This window comes from Petaurus breviceps, unplaced genomic scaffold (assembly GCF_028583685.1).
Source record: "Petaurus breviceps papuanus isolate PSGF00001 unplaced genomic scaffold, PetGlider_PUasm1.0 183, whole genome shotgun sequence".
In the NCBI taxonomy this organism is placed as follows: Eukaryota; Metazoa; Chordata; class Mammalia; order Diprotodontia; family Petauridae; genus Petaurus; species Petaurus breviceps.
Window position 1 is genome coordinate 21,968,375 of NW_027185791.1, and position 14,812 is coordinate 21,983,186.

General features: G+C 39.9%; 1 protein-coding gene across 1 annotated transcript in view; it reads right to left on the reverse strand.

The window, feature by feature from the left end:
- CDC14B (cell division cycle 14B) overlaps positions 1 to 14,812 on the reverse strand; it is a 144,553-nt gene that overhangs the window by 116,596 nt on the left and 13,145 nt on the right. The window contains exons 5-6 of the mRNA XM_069088039.1: positions 10,401 to 10,532; positions 5,703 to 5,808 (exon numbers count right to left, since the gene is read on the reverse strand). Of these exons, the coding sequence (XP_068944140.1) occupies positions 5,703 to 5,808; positions 10,401 to 10,532 (238 nt within the window). The remainder of the gene's footprint in view (positions 1 to 5,702; positions 5,809 to 10,400; positions 10,533 to 14,812) is intronic.

Below are 14,812 nucleotides of genomic sequence, written 5' to 3' on the forward strand. Positions count from 1 at the left end.
AAATCAGTGGATGCAAGGGAAATCTTTAGAAGTGAATACTACAGTTATTACAACTAGAATCCTGAAAAGACACTGGAACAAGGCCACCAGGGCCACTAAAAAAGTTTAACGAGAAAATTCAAGGAAGCAAAATTGGAATTAAAAACAACTGAAAAGTGCATCAATGGTATAAAACAGAAATTGGAAGTTTTTTAATTAAGGAGCAGACACCCTGAAGCAGAGAGTGGAAGAGATAAGACTCAAAATACAGAGATGCAACAGGAAATATTAGAAGGAAGACAAAAAGCAGCCACGTTATACGTGAAGAGGTCTTGAGAAGACAAGTGACTGCCCTTGAGGTCACAGTACTTTAACAATCAAATTACCAAGGGATGTTTTATACAATTATATAAAATAATAACATTCATTTGGAGAAACAAAAGACTAAAGCTATCAGTGGAAATAATGGAGGAAAAAACAAGCAACAAGCAGAAAGGAAAGGGGCTTTGTACTTCCAGTATTCAGGCTCCATTGCAAAGGAATGATTACATGATCAAAATCATCAAGTATCAGATAATACTAGGAGAGCAGGCTAATAGAAAATAATCAGTATTCAAGACCTAGAAACAAATGTGTTTAGTTGTCTAGTGGGAGCAGAAACTATTAGGGAAAGCACTATTTGTGAGGAACTACTGAGAAAACTAGAAATAAGTCTGAAAGGCAGACTGAGAGGTTTACACTAGCACTTTGTCATTCATCTGTAATTTCCATATAGATAAATGTTGTAATTATTAAAAAATCAAACTACAAAAATATACCAGAGAAGGGAAGATATATCACAATGGATAGGCAAATAATTTGTAATCAAATAGAGGATAGAAGAGATCACTAAAAACCAAGAGACAATTTTGTACAAATTACCACTTTTATAAGAAAAAAACCCAATGATGTTAAAAGAAAAAAATCTTTGCATGAAATATGTCAGAATTGCCTCCTATTCTGAATCTAGAATTGTTATTAATCTGCATCCTTAAGAACCATTTCCCAATAAAGTAGTCAAAAGAGAAGTTTTCAGAAGAATAAACAAACTATTCAACCATTAAAGGAAAAAAATATTTTAAAATCATTAATAATTAAATAAATGCAAATTCAAACAATCCTGGGATGAATGGAGAAGCTTAAGAATGGGAAGAATATCCTGGGAAGGGAAGCAGGGCATAATAATCGGTTCAATTATTGTGGAAAACAATTATGCAGAGTTACTGTTATTCATACCCTGGACCCAGAGACCCTACAGTAGCCAGGAGGAGGAAGTCAACTATGTGTACATAACATCTCATAGCTTTTTTTTTTTTGGCAGCAAAATACTGTAAACAAAACTTTTGCTTGACAAAGGATTGTCCTAGGGCACTGAAATTTAGAGGCTTTGGACAGAATTTTACTCCCAGCACAGGTAGGAATGAGGGAATGCCTAGCTAGTTTAATTGGTTAAAACTGGGAACTACTAGAGATCACCCTTTTCTGCCTTCCCACTTTAACAAGTTAGAAAATACAGTAGAGGGAGAGGACTGGGCTTTGGGTTGAGGACTTGACTCTTTCCTGCCTTAGAGGTTTACTGGTTATGTGACTCTGGACAAGTTATTGGTTTAAAAAGAGAGAGAGAGAGAAAGAGAGAGAGAGAGAGATTTCTCTGTGCCTCAGTTTCCTTATTTGTAAAATGGGGACAATAACAGCACCCAACTTTCAGGGTTATAAAGACCTTTACAAACATTAAAACGCTGCATGATCATTACCTCTAGTCATGCCATTGACCCATATATATCTACTCCCCAGTTTAATTATTGCACTCTTCTCCTAGGGCCCTGATGGCTGCCACAAACCACCAGCACACTCCTGGTCGTGTGCCAGAACCTGAGTCACTGGTGTGTGTGGCACTGAAGTATAAGACGGTGTCTCCAGAGGACAGACTGTCCCTTCTCTGGCAAACCTATAACCAAATGGGGTAGTCCCTTCTTGATGCAACTCCAGCCAGAGATTAGTGTGATGTAAGTTATTCAACCTGTCGTGAAACATGGCCAGGGCAGCTGGGTGGCGCAGTCAATAGAACACCGGCCCTGGAGTCAGGAGGACCTCAAATTCAGCCTCAGACACTTTAGGCAAAAAAACTAGCCCTGTGACCTTGGGCAAGTCACTTAATCCCAATTGCCCTACCTTCCCCCCCTCCAAAAAAAACAAAACAAAAACAAAACATAGGCCAAAGAGCCTTAAGTGTACATGACTCTTAAGGGGCTTGTACTGAAGCTGCAAAAGATGTGAAGCCCACTCAGGTAAGAATCCAAAGGCTTTACCACAACTAAAGTAAGCTCTGCTCTAGCCTGGCTCCACCAAGCTCCTTTCCCTCAGATGCAGGACACTCCAGAAACAACTTCTTTTGTCCCAGGGTGTGAAGAAAATTAATATAATGCTGTGTCACATTAAGCTGAAATCCAACCTTTTCTCTGTTTGGTCAGACTCCACTTTTTTCATTGTAAATTCACCAGGGAATTTCTGAAGGGCAAGATCTAGTAAAGCCATTACTCCTAGCCCCCAAGGCTTCCCTAGTTAATCAGCTTGGACTGGGCCCCACCCAAGTGGGAGCCTTTCCTCTACCCCACGAACAGAGAACTAGCTTGGGCTAGGCCTTCCTAGGAGACAAGTCACCAGTCCTTACTTTTCCTTTATCAAAATTAGGGGTGACTTGCCCTACAAGGGGGAGACCAAACCAGGCAAACCTGATTGAGATGGCTTTTGTTTTCCTTGCCAAGGCTGCTAGAGACAGCTAGGTCTCAAAAAGCAACCAGCATTTCTTTAGTGTCAGCCTGGAAAAATCAGCCACTCCCTGAATGCCAGCCCACTTTCCCCGGGGCAGACTAATTCTATCTTATGAGGATTAGTCCTGCCCCTGCGCCCTCCGCCCGAACAAAGAAGTAATAGGGCGGAGCTGAGAAATGTCTACCAATTGGGATGGCCTTGCCTTTAAAGGCTTGGGGAGATCCAAATGATGGATTGTCTGGGCCGTCCGAAGGAAGCCACTCCTGGATTTTTAAAAGACCCTGTTAGCCCAGCGCTGTGTCTTTGGACATCTATAGAAGGCCACTGGCTGCTAACCTAACTAATAAATTGGTCATGCTCAGGCCCCTGGTTTTTCCGCTGAGGTGCCAGCCTGACCCATTTTAATGGCAGTATATGCCTCACTGTCACTAAAATGATATTTTGCTCTGGAGAAAACGGCATCTCAGCAACCCTTTTACTCACTACAGGTCTCTGTTCCTGAGGAGAAGCGCCCAGGAGGCAGGCTGTCCTGAGTTTTGGAGGTTTCCCAAGGAGTTTTCTCTCCTTCCGTCCAACAGAAGTATTTTTTTTTCCTAAAAAGTTAATTTGAGGCCACCTTTTGGGTTTGCCTGGAGGATCAATGTTCTTGGTTATAGCTAGGAATGAATTCACCTTTGCAGTGGCCGCACTATTATTTGATCATCATCTTTTCTTTTTTGGTAGAGTTCAGAAATGGTCTGAGGACAAGTTATCATTCTTTCACATGTGCAACATATATACGTAAATATAAATGTGTAGCTGGATATAGACATGTGTATACATACATATATGTGTACATAAAACTTTTATTATACATAATTTAAAAATAATACCATATATTTTTGTTGTTTAGTAATTTTTTTCAGTCACTTCTGACTCTTTGTGACCCATTTGGGGTTTTCTTGGCAAAGATACTGGAATGGTTTGCCATTTCCTTCTCCAGCTCATTTGACAGATGGGGAAACTGAGACAAACAGGGTTAAGTGACTTCCTCATTTGGACAGCTAAGATGGGAGTGGAATTGAAGCATTAGAAATCTCATTCCTCTATGGAGACAGGCAGTCCCAGTGCAATGAACCCAAGGAAAACTATGAGGGAAGGTAAAGGACAGTGAAAGGAAGTCACTAGCCTCAGTGGCTGCTGCCTTGTGATGGTGCCTGACTAGATGCTGTATTAGGCATATGCTTTGTGGACTAAAATTACTGCTTCTAAAAAGCAGAATTAGAGCATTGGGACATCGCCACATCTGCTGACTTGCTGGAAAGCAACTTTAGGACAAAGCTGATCATAAATAGAAAGACAGGGAAGGCCTTGTAATGGGAATGTAAATTTTAAAGATCTTCCCTGCCCCTAGGCTAAAGTGCACCTGGAGCCTGGGGTGGGAGGCTTGTTTTTCAGTAGATACTTTTTGATTGGCCAGTGGGTCCAAAAGGTTGTTACATTCTCTGAGCCAGGAGAAGGCTATATAAGCCCTGATGTGTAGCTTTGTTTTGGGGCTCACTTTGAGAAGTATTTTGTGATTTGGTCTGGATTCTGGGAAGCCGGTGTCCAGGGCCCCCCCCCCCCCCTTTGAAAAACCCAGATGTTGAAACCCAGATGTTGATTTGGTATGGATGTAATGGTTGGACAGTTTGGAAAGCTGTCTACTTGATCTGTTTCTGTCTTGATAATTCTGCCTGTATTCTGAAGTTCGGGGTGCTGACCTTTTTCCCCTGAACGAGGTAAACGATACATGTTTGACTGATTAAAGTAAGCTTGTTAACCTATTTTGAGTTGCTTTCCTTTATCAAAGCAGATCCAAGAACCTGTGTTGGCAGCAAACCCTGAGGATGCTTGGGGTGCTTGCTGCTACAGGCCTCTACTTTAAGTTGTTCCTATGTGGTTTTAGTTACCTTTATATTTTGAAAGCTTTTCCATCTCAAGTAGTGGCTATATTATGAGTATTTGGTATGAGGATGTTTATTTTAAAAATTATTGTGAAATTCTTGCTGATCGATATTCTATCTGGGTTTTTGCAGGAAACAATTCTATCTGGAATGCTGTTATTTCGGTGTAGTTTGTCTATTGAATCATCAAGTATATTTTGGGGGATCTGTATTCATTGGGGATTTATTGTCTGTTAGTTTCTAAAGGACAGTGAGTTTCTGATTGTGTTCTCTCCAGAAGACAGCTAAATTTTTGCATCCTTCACTGATAAATTGCACATTTTCCATTACTTCTTTGCATAATCTCTGCTGATCAATAAATGGGGCCTCTTTAAGGATAATCTTAGCGTAATCATGATTATGATTAATTATGTTTATTACATATTATAAGAAATTTTTCCATTTTTATTTTTTAAAAATTTGAAACATTGCTCTTTTAAAAAATATAATCGCCTATATCTTAAATACATCACTTAATTTTCAAAATTTACATCTCTGTTGTCATAAGAAGAAACACGTGCAAGAAAGAAAATAAAAATAAAATAATTCATAGCAAAACTGTCAGTTGAGCATGTTTTTGTTGTGACTATTTATCCATTAATAGGTTGAGTTGAACAATCAACATTTTATTATCCAGTCCCCCTAATATTCAAGCAGCAGATGACTGAACAGGTGGTTTGCCATCTGTGACCACTGGACAGATTTTTCTGTGCATTAAGTGAACTGAATGGAAGTGTGTGAGCTATGAGCTACAGAAAGAATGCCTTATAAAGATTTCCGATATTTCATAGTGACATTTAGAATAAATTAAGAACAAATGGCATCTATTTTATTCAACTGATAGGTCATTTCTTAATCACCTCATAATTTTATTTTAAAGACTTTCTCCCCCTCAGGACAAAACCTTGAAAAGAGAAGTGTGTGTCTCATATGTCAATAATGAAAGACTTATTTGTAAAGTTAACTTTTTTAACTCCTGCAAGCTGCAAAATAGAGTTTATAGGCTTGTGATCTAGTCTGTTCTTATCAAGGTGTATAAAATGGATGTTGTTACCTGGAACAGAAGAATAAAAACTGTGTTAGTGACATAAAGTATATTTGCTAGATTTATTATCTTTTTTTTTTTATTTTTTAAAGCAATCGGGGTTAAGTAACTTGCTCAAGGTTACACGGCCAGTTATTTCTGGGTGTGGTGCTGAGTATCTGAGCCCGGATTCGATCCCCAGGTTAGATTTATTATCAATAGTAGAATGAAGGAAGCTTTTAGATTTTTAATTAATTGCTCTAAAGAGACAAGTTAATCACCTGGATTATAGAATATTCCCTATGTCTTGCTCTAATAAATTTTAATTACAGCAACAAAGTATGCAAAGAAATACCATTAAATGAGAATGATATATGACCCTTTAAGAGACCCCAAGGGGCAGATTCTTGAGTTATAACCTTCTGTTAGGTTTGATTATTATATGCAAATCAAATCAAATGCTTGATCAGTTTGAATGGCAGAATATAGGGATGACACACAGATGCTGAGGGGGGTAGAAATCATTCTTGCTTCTGAAATAGTTGAGTAAATAATTCATTTTTAAAGTTCTACTCCAAAACACTGATTTAATCGAATCTTTACATTGCAGGCATGGCATGAAAGATTTTTGAAGGTTAAGGGACATCAGGCACAAAACCCTAGGTCTCCACAAGCCTAAATGCACTGCTTTTGTTTAGCATTTAAAGCCCTTCACAGTCTGACTCTGTCCTGCCTTTCAGGGCTGATTACACACATAGTAATATGAGCTTTAATCAACCACAGTATTTAACTATTGTTTCCCTACCAGCTAGCCCCTATTTTAGTGACTTTGCATGGGTGGTCCTCCATGTTGGGAATGCTCTCCCTCCTTAGCTCTCTTTCTGGTAACTCTTATGCTCCACTCAAGGTCCACATTAGTTCCCCTGGGTTGTTTGCTTTCCCTCCCCTATCTTGTAAATCACTGTATTCAATATTACTTATCTGTATAGAATGTAAGCTCCTTGAGGGCAAGGGCAATCTCAGTTATTTTTATTTCAAGCACCTAACAACACAATGCCTCATTCATAAATGCCAGCTAGTTAACTGACAATAAAAATTTATATTCTATCTTCATTCCCATAAAACTAAATTAGTTATACAGGAACCCTACAAGGCAGAATTTGAATTTATATCAGATAAATTGTCTTATATAACTTTATTCCATTATACTCACTCCATTGTAACTACTTTTAAAAAAGGAGTGAAAATGCCATATTAGTCATGTTGCAGAAATGGGTGAATAATCACATACAGTTAGTTTTCTCTCTCAGCATGGCTTTTATTGGTTGGGAGGTTCTTTAATAATGTTTCTCCTAATTAGTACTAAAGCCAGGTAGATGCCATAGTGGATGACGCATTGTACCTGGGGTCAGGAAGGCCGGAGTTCATATCCTGACTCAGGCACTTACTAGCTCCGTAAAATGGGGATAATTACAAGTTCAGTCATTTTTCAATCGTGTCTGACTCTTAACAACCCAGTCTGGTGCTTTCTTGGTAGATACTGGAGTTGTTTGCCATTCCCTTCTCCAGATTATTTTAAAGATGAGGAACTAAGGCAAATAGGGTCAAGTGACTTGCCCAGGGTCACACAGCTAGTAGGTGTCTGGAGAGGTATTTGAAGTTAGGGAGAGGAGGTCTTCCTGACTTCAGTGCTCTATCCACTGGGCCACTTAGCTGCGGGGATAATTATAAATAATCCCTACCACCCAAGGCTGTTGTGAGGATAATGCACGCACACATAAATGCACACAGGAGACTTGGAAAACCTTAAGGCACCATGTAAATGCTATTATCATTTCTGATGATCTCCTGAAGACCGTGAAAAGGAATGATGAAGCAATAAGGTTCAACACAAATAAAACTGAATCTGAAGCTAGCAGACAGGGGTTTGAATCTTGCCTTGTTTACTCCCTGTGTCACTCTGGGCAAGTGACAGCTGCTGTGGGCCTCAGTTTCCTCATCTATAAAATGAGAGGGAGCTTTTACTAGATAATTTTTTTTAAAGCAATTGGGGTTAAGTAACTTGCCCAAGGTCACACGGCCAGTTACTTTGTGTGGGTGCCGAGTATCTGAGGCCAGAACCAATCCCGAGTCTCCCAATGGCAGGGCCGTGCTCTTACTCACTGCGCCACCTGGCCGCCCCCTTACTAGATAATGTTTAAGGTCATTGCCTACTCTAAAATTTGTGATTCTCTTTATATGCTACCTGAGTTTGGTTATATACAAACGAAATTTTATTTCTGTTGTCTTAACTGTTTGTCATTGGGCCACAGGGAGGAAATGTTAATAAAAATAAGCCATTCTAGTTCTGAGGTGGAAGGTTTAATGAAAAAAGAAGTCCTTACAAGGCAACTGGTGGGTGATGAAGACCTGCCTGTAGTCCCTGCTGCCAGGGGAGCTAAGACTGGTGTATGTAGCTTGTGTTTGGGAATTTTGAGCTGCATTAAGTCTGGCACCAGTATGGCGAGCACATGTGAAGGGAAGGCCACCAGACTGCCTAAGGAAGGGAGAACTGGTCCAGGTTGGAAAAATGCCACTGGTTAAAGCTTTTGTGCCAATCAGTAATGGGACTGGCCACTGTATTTCTAGTCTGGATGAGACAGGAAGACCTGGTCTCAAAAAATGGGGAAAAAGAGGCTGGTGGAATTTATTCTCTGTCTTCTAGTTTCTGTTGTAATAATAAGACCAAGTATCCTTATGTGGATCAGACCTTGGTTTGAACATAAGAGTGGGGGAACAATGGAGATTAGATAAGGTAATATATTGGGTTTTCAATCTTCCAGTTGTTTGTGCAAACAAGCCAAAAGGCATAAAATATTTTTTTGGTCAAAATCCTAAACGATTGCTTTAAAAAAAAAATCCTAAACGAACTTAAAATATGAATTCCTTTGAAAGAGAGGCAGCTTGGTGAAACAAATAGAAAGAATAATCTCCCAGCCTCAGGCACTTAACACACACCACACACACACACAAAACTAGCTGTGTGACCTTGGGCAAGTCACTTAACCCCAATTTCCCTCCAAAAAAGCATAATCTCAAAGCAAGGAAAGCCTGAGTTCAAGTTCCACTTCTTATACATGATGACCGTGATCCTGGGCAAGCCGTTAACCTTTGAGTTCTCCAAGTAACTCACTATGACACGGGCTCTTAACATGAAGCCTATGAACTTGTTTAAAAAAAATATTCTAGTAACTGTTATTTCAACACTATTTTTTGCTTTGTAATGGGATGTATTTTAATTTATGAATTTAAAAACAATACTCTCAGAGGGGCTACATCAGTCTGCCAGAGAAGTCCAGGACACAAAAAATGGTAAGTTTCCTTGTCTTATCAGGTGTAAAATAAATTCTAAAACTTCTAATGATAAAAAATAAGCATTGGTCCTCATTACTGCTGTGAAAAGAGGGCTGAATTTTAAGTCAGGGGACCTGGGTTCAAATCCCAGCTTTGCATGATAAGGGCACTTGGGTGACCTTAGGCAAGTTGCTTAACTAATTGTTCTGGGCCTCAGTTTCTACATCTGTTAAATTAAATTAAATTTTTAAAAAAGATGATCTCTAAGGTTCCATCTTTAAATCAGTGGCAACTCTTCCAGTTTCCATCAGCATCTCTACTTGCTTTTGACCCCATGGAACATCAAGCCTCACTCTGGACAGACTGAAATCTCGTCACCATGCTAACTGGCTCAGTACCTTAGCTCCCTCAGTCACCTCTCCCTTCTGATCTGAGGACTGAGGGTAAAGCAAAAATCTCTTCCCAAAGTCTTCCATCAAAAAGGGTACAGAACTTTCCAGGTCAGCAACTCTGCTTGGTTCTGACTCCACAGAACATCATACGCCTAACCCAGGTATCCCCTAGTACCCGCTCCCCCCCTTTTTCAGCTTCCTTCTGTGTGCTGGTTTATCCGATAACAGGGACTTTTTCTTATTGGTATCATCAGGGTCTGGTACATAGTAAGTGCATAATAAATGTTTATTCAATTTAATTATGATCCTATGAATTCGGGAACTGAAAAATATCTTCAGATCATTAAACCAGAATTACTTCAGTCTTTCTCTTTGCTCATTCCTATAATCTCAGTGATCTGACATGACTTGTTTTCTGAATATTGAGCATATTACATTGAATTAGTCATTAGAAAGAAAAGCTATGTAAAAGCCATCTGAAAATGTAAAGTATAGGGGCAGCTAGGTGGCCCAGTGAATAGAGCGCTGGTCCTGGAGTCAGGAGGACCTAAGTTCAAATCTGACCTCAGACACATTTACTAGCTGTGTAACTTTGGGCAAGTCATTAACCCCAATTGCCCTGCCTTCCCCCCTCCAAAAAGACAAAAAAGAAAAAAGAACATAAAATGTAAAGTACTAGAAAAAGGATGAAGTCTCTAGATTAATCAATCAACCATGCATTTATTAAATACTTACTATGTACCAGGCAAAGCAAGAAAGATAGAAACATTTACTATGTTGAAGAGAAGAAATAGTGCTTGTGTTGGGAATGACCTCTGGATTTTACTAACAGTAAAGAAAAGGCAGAGAGAGTAGACAGCTAATTAATGAAGTTACTTGGTTTTGAAACAGACTTACCAGGCCCTAAAATGAGTGTTCCGCCTTGTTGAGCTGGATCTCCTTGAAAATCAAAGACAGGGCCAGTCACTGCTCTCCACAGGCTTTGAATGCTTCCTGAGAGTAGGCTGGATTTCACATGTGGACTCCGCACTAAAATGTTTAGTGTTCATCTTTCAGTTACAGTAATTCACGTTTTATAAGGTGTGGGTTAGAAAAATCATTAGTCTCTCTGTGGGAAGACAGGCATGCCAATACACTGTTGCTGGAACTGTGAGCTGGTCTAATCATTCTGAATATTAATTTAGAACTGTGCAAGAAATGTAACTGGGTCAGCTAGGTGGAGTGGTGTGTAGAGTGACGGGCCTGGAGTCAGGAAGATTCATCTTCCCAAGTTGAAATCTGGCCTCTGACATTTAACTAGCTGTGTGACTCTGGGCAAGTCACTTAACCTTGTTTGCCTCAGTTTCCTCATTTGTAAAACATGAGCTGGAGAAGGAAATGGCAAACCACTACAGTATCTTCACCAGGAAAACCCCAAATGGGGTCACAAGGATTTGCATATATGGACTGAAATACCAGAACAACAAAGAAATTTAATTATTCTGTTCATATTCTTTGACCTAGCATTGCTAAGCAAGTATCTGAAGGAAATCCAAAGCAGATACTAATATCTAATATATGCCCAAATACAAAAAGAACCCCTTTTTGTGATAGTGAAGGAATTAAAACAATGTGGGTGCCCGTCAGTTGGGGAATGGATGAATAAACTGATCATGGAAAGAAGCAGTGAATAAGAGGCACTCACAGCAACATGAGAATCTTCTGAACTGACAGTGAAATGTGAGGAAGCAGAAGGGCAGAGTACAGGACAGTAATAACAATGTAAACTACGGCATCACTAAAAGGAAATGGGACTTTGAGGAGATGAAAGCCAGTCGTGGTCCCAGAGCACAGACAGTGACACTTATTTCCCTCTTCTCGGCAGAAAGGTGGGGGAATGTGGCATCCCTACCAGATTCTTCACGGTGCTGGCTGCTTTTGTTTGACTGTTCTCTTTGTTATGAGGGAGAATTAAATTCCAAGGCAGGGGTGGAGGGCAATAGTGATACAAAAATAAGGGGCATCGGTAGAATGTGATTTTTAAGATTTCAATTAAACATAAAATCATTTTAAGCAAATTCCGAGCCCTGCCTAACATCTTCTTACAACTCACCTTACTAGGCTTGCTAGCATTTCCCTCTGATGATTGTTGCCTATTAAGGCTTACCTTATTTCCTCCTCCTCCTCCTGCTCTGTGGGCCATACTGGTCCCGATTACTTTCTGCTCGACGGTTTTTGTTCCACTCCCAAATCACGCTACAACTAAGTGCCTTCTATCTTTCCTAAGCACTACTTCTCATGTTTTACTTGTTTGCCTGCTTTTTTTCTTTTCCTATCGTGAATTTGATTCCTTAACCTTGAGATTAACCTTTCCTTAACCTTTAATTCCTTAACCTTAATCACTGATGGAATATCTCTTTCTAAATTTTCTCTCTTCATCCTTCTGCTGCTCTCTTTCTTAACTTTCCCATTTATGTTTGCGGCTTCTTACTCAGTTTGTAATAAGATTATATAATGCCAGAGTTGGAAGACAGATTAAAAATCATCCAGTTCAACCCCCTTATTATAGAGATGAAGAGAACTGAGCCCCAATTGTGAAGTGACTTGTCCAATTCCACACAACCACTGTGGCAGAGGTGAAATCTGAACCCCAATCTCCTGAGTCTAAGTTGGGTGACAGTCCTCTCTCCCATACATCTGATCACTAAGCCTTTTTTAGAAATAAGTCTATTTCTAACAAGTCTTTCCCTTGATCACCCTTACTTTATTGCATCCCTTGTCCTTGACTGCCTAGGATTTCAGAATACGGTCTGTAAAGGTCATTATATGTAAAAGACTCAATTTTACTTCTCTATTTTGTTAGTCATGAGGAAGAACCCTAAAATATGAAATATTTTTAGAAAGAAGTTCCTTAGGCTGTTTGGCAGGGAGAGAGCCAGAAAGGAGTGGTTCCCTCCTTGAGTCTCTGTGAGGTTACCTTTTGGAGAGTTCAGAAACCGGTATAAGGGGCATTTGCTTGACTGGTTTCACACAGGCAGCAGGCAATTTCCAGACGAGCATTTTGAGCTGCATATGGGCTGATAGGTTAATCTAATCTGAAGGACCCAAAACACAGCTTTTGGATGGATTCCAAACAAGACCCAAACAAACCCTGAACGGGCAGTGGGTGGAATCTAAGTATTCCTTACAACTGTCCAACTTCCCTGAGTGTGAGGGTCAGCCTGACCTCTAAAGTAAGCTTTCGGTTCCATGATTTTCTAGACACATAAAGCTGGGTTTGAATAATACTGGTAATTGATAAGTAATATTTTGTCCATAATTTTTTCACAGACAGAACTTTTTTCATGGAACAAAATTTACATGTGTTCATCCAACCCACCTCCATGCATCTGCCCTAAAGATTTGGTACGCCTTGGGTTTTCTAAGAGGGCCAAAGGAAGATTCTAGAACCTCTTTTGGTTACTGATTCTGATGTTCCTGTTTGTCAGTCAGTTGCACTTCTAATTAGGCTACTTTCATTTACTACTTATGGATAAAATTTCTCATTCACCACTTTTCAAACCATTCTCCTTTTACAGTTAACTGTTTCATCTAATTTCTTTTCACTTCCTTAACTTTATCTAAATCAAAGTTTTACTCTTATATTTCCTATCTAACAAGCAGAATGCTTTGTATTTGATTCTGAGATGTGTATCTTTTTGTTTTTCACTGGTGGGGGGGGTGGAAAGCCACTTTTTCCTATTAGGAGCTAATAAGAAACCAGGGAATTTAACAGAATCATAGGCTCATAGATTCAGGGTTGGAAAAAAACTCACCTTGTGAGTCACCTTGTTTAATGCCCTTATCTTACAGATCATGAAGCTGAGGTGAAGGGAAAATAAGTGACTTGTACTAAACCATATAAGTGCAACACACCAGAGTCTGGGTTCACATTAGGGTCCTCTTAATGAAATTCCTCACACCACACTGTCTTTATAAGCATAGAGCGGGGCGACTGATTTATTCAATCAAGTCAGCTCACTTAAAGTAAGTGATAAGATGCTAGATCAATCTTAATCGTAGAGTAAGTGCCAAAAATACTTGGAAATGGAATTACGGTACAGGAGGAAAGCTTCGGATAATCGGTCAGAGAGAACTGGTCATGCTCTGGGAGGCAACTACCTTGATAAGCTGTCAAGCTACTTTCAAATTACAGTCACTGGAGAGTTAGAAACAAGTGTGGCTGTCCAATAAAACCCCTAGAGTAGTGCCCTGAGGATGGAGTGGGGAGGTGTGATAGTAATGGAATATAAAGATTCCCCTGTATTGACTTGGTTTTCAAATTGATTGTGTTAAAACCCAGAGTTTGTTAATCCCACCTGTGGGATGGACTTGTTGACTAGAGAAGAGAGACAAGAACTGGGAGGAGCTGGTGACATAGATTTGGAGAGACAAGAGAGAGGCAGGACAACTTTTTTGGAAGCAGCACCCTTGTGGAGGCAGAGAGAGACTGAGAGGATTGCTGAGGGCCACTTTGAATTGCCCTGGACTTTTGAGACATGCCCCGGGACCTGCCAAGGACTGAGGAGACATGGCTGTTTTGCTGGTACTTTGTCTGTTTTGATGTTGTTTTGCCAGATTTGTCCACTGGTGAAAGACAGTGCTGTTGTTGCAGGGGTCTGGGAACCTTTCTGTTGGTTCAGAAGCCCTGAAGAAGGATTTTCTTGTTGTATGTTTACAGAAATCCTGGGAGAGGGTTTTGCTAATGTTTTCAGGGGTTCTAGGACTGTTCTGCAGACAGAGGATGAATTAATGAAGAGACTGGCAATGTATCTTGTGGCCTTGCTAAGCCTTGTCTTCCCAGGAACTAAGATTGCTGAGAACTTGCCTCGTGTCAAGATGAAGAAAAGACCTCCATTTGGGTATTAAGTGCTGTGCTTAAATTTGATGTAACTCTGGAGTAGATTCAATGGTGATCCAGGGGTGGGGAACTTTTGACATTTTTGTATTCTATGGTTGAACAAATGAATGTACTTTACTTATGTTTGGAAACTAATCTCCATTTGAGAAGAGGGGCTTTGTGCTGGACTAAATGAAGGTACAGCCTAGGGGTGGAGTAGTATTTAGAACAGGGACTTTGTAATTGATTGAATGGATGGAAGGTCCTGGGGTGGGGTAGTACTTGGAGATTATTTAATCACACTTAGTAAATGCTGTATTTGGAATGATGTCATGTTTTGATCTTCTCTGTTCTTAATTTGTCACTGAATAAAATGGAGAGCCCCTATGCTGGTATTCTGAACCTTGGGAAGTTGCCTTTCCTTCGCATTACAGTACAGGAGGAGAGGTCT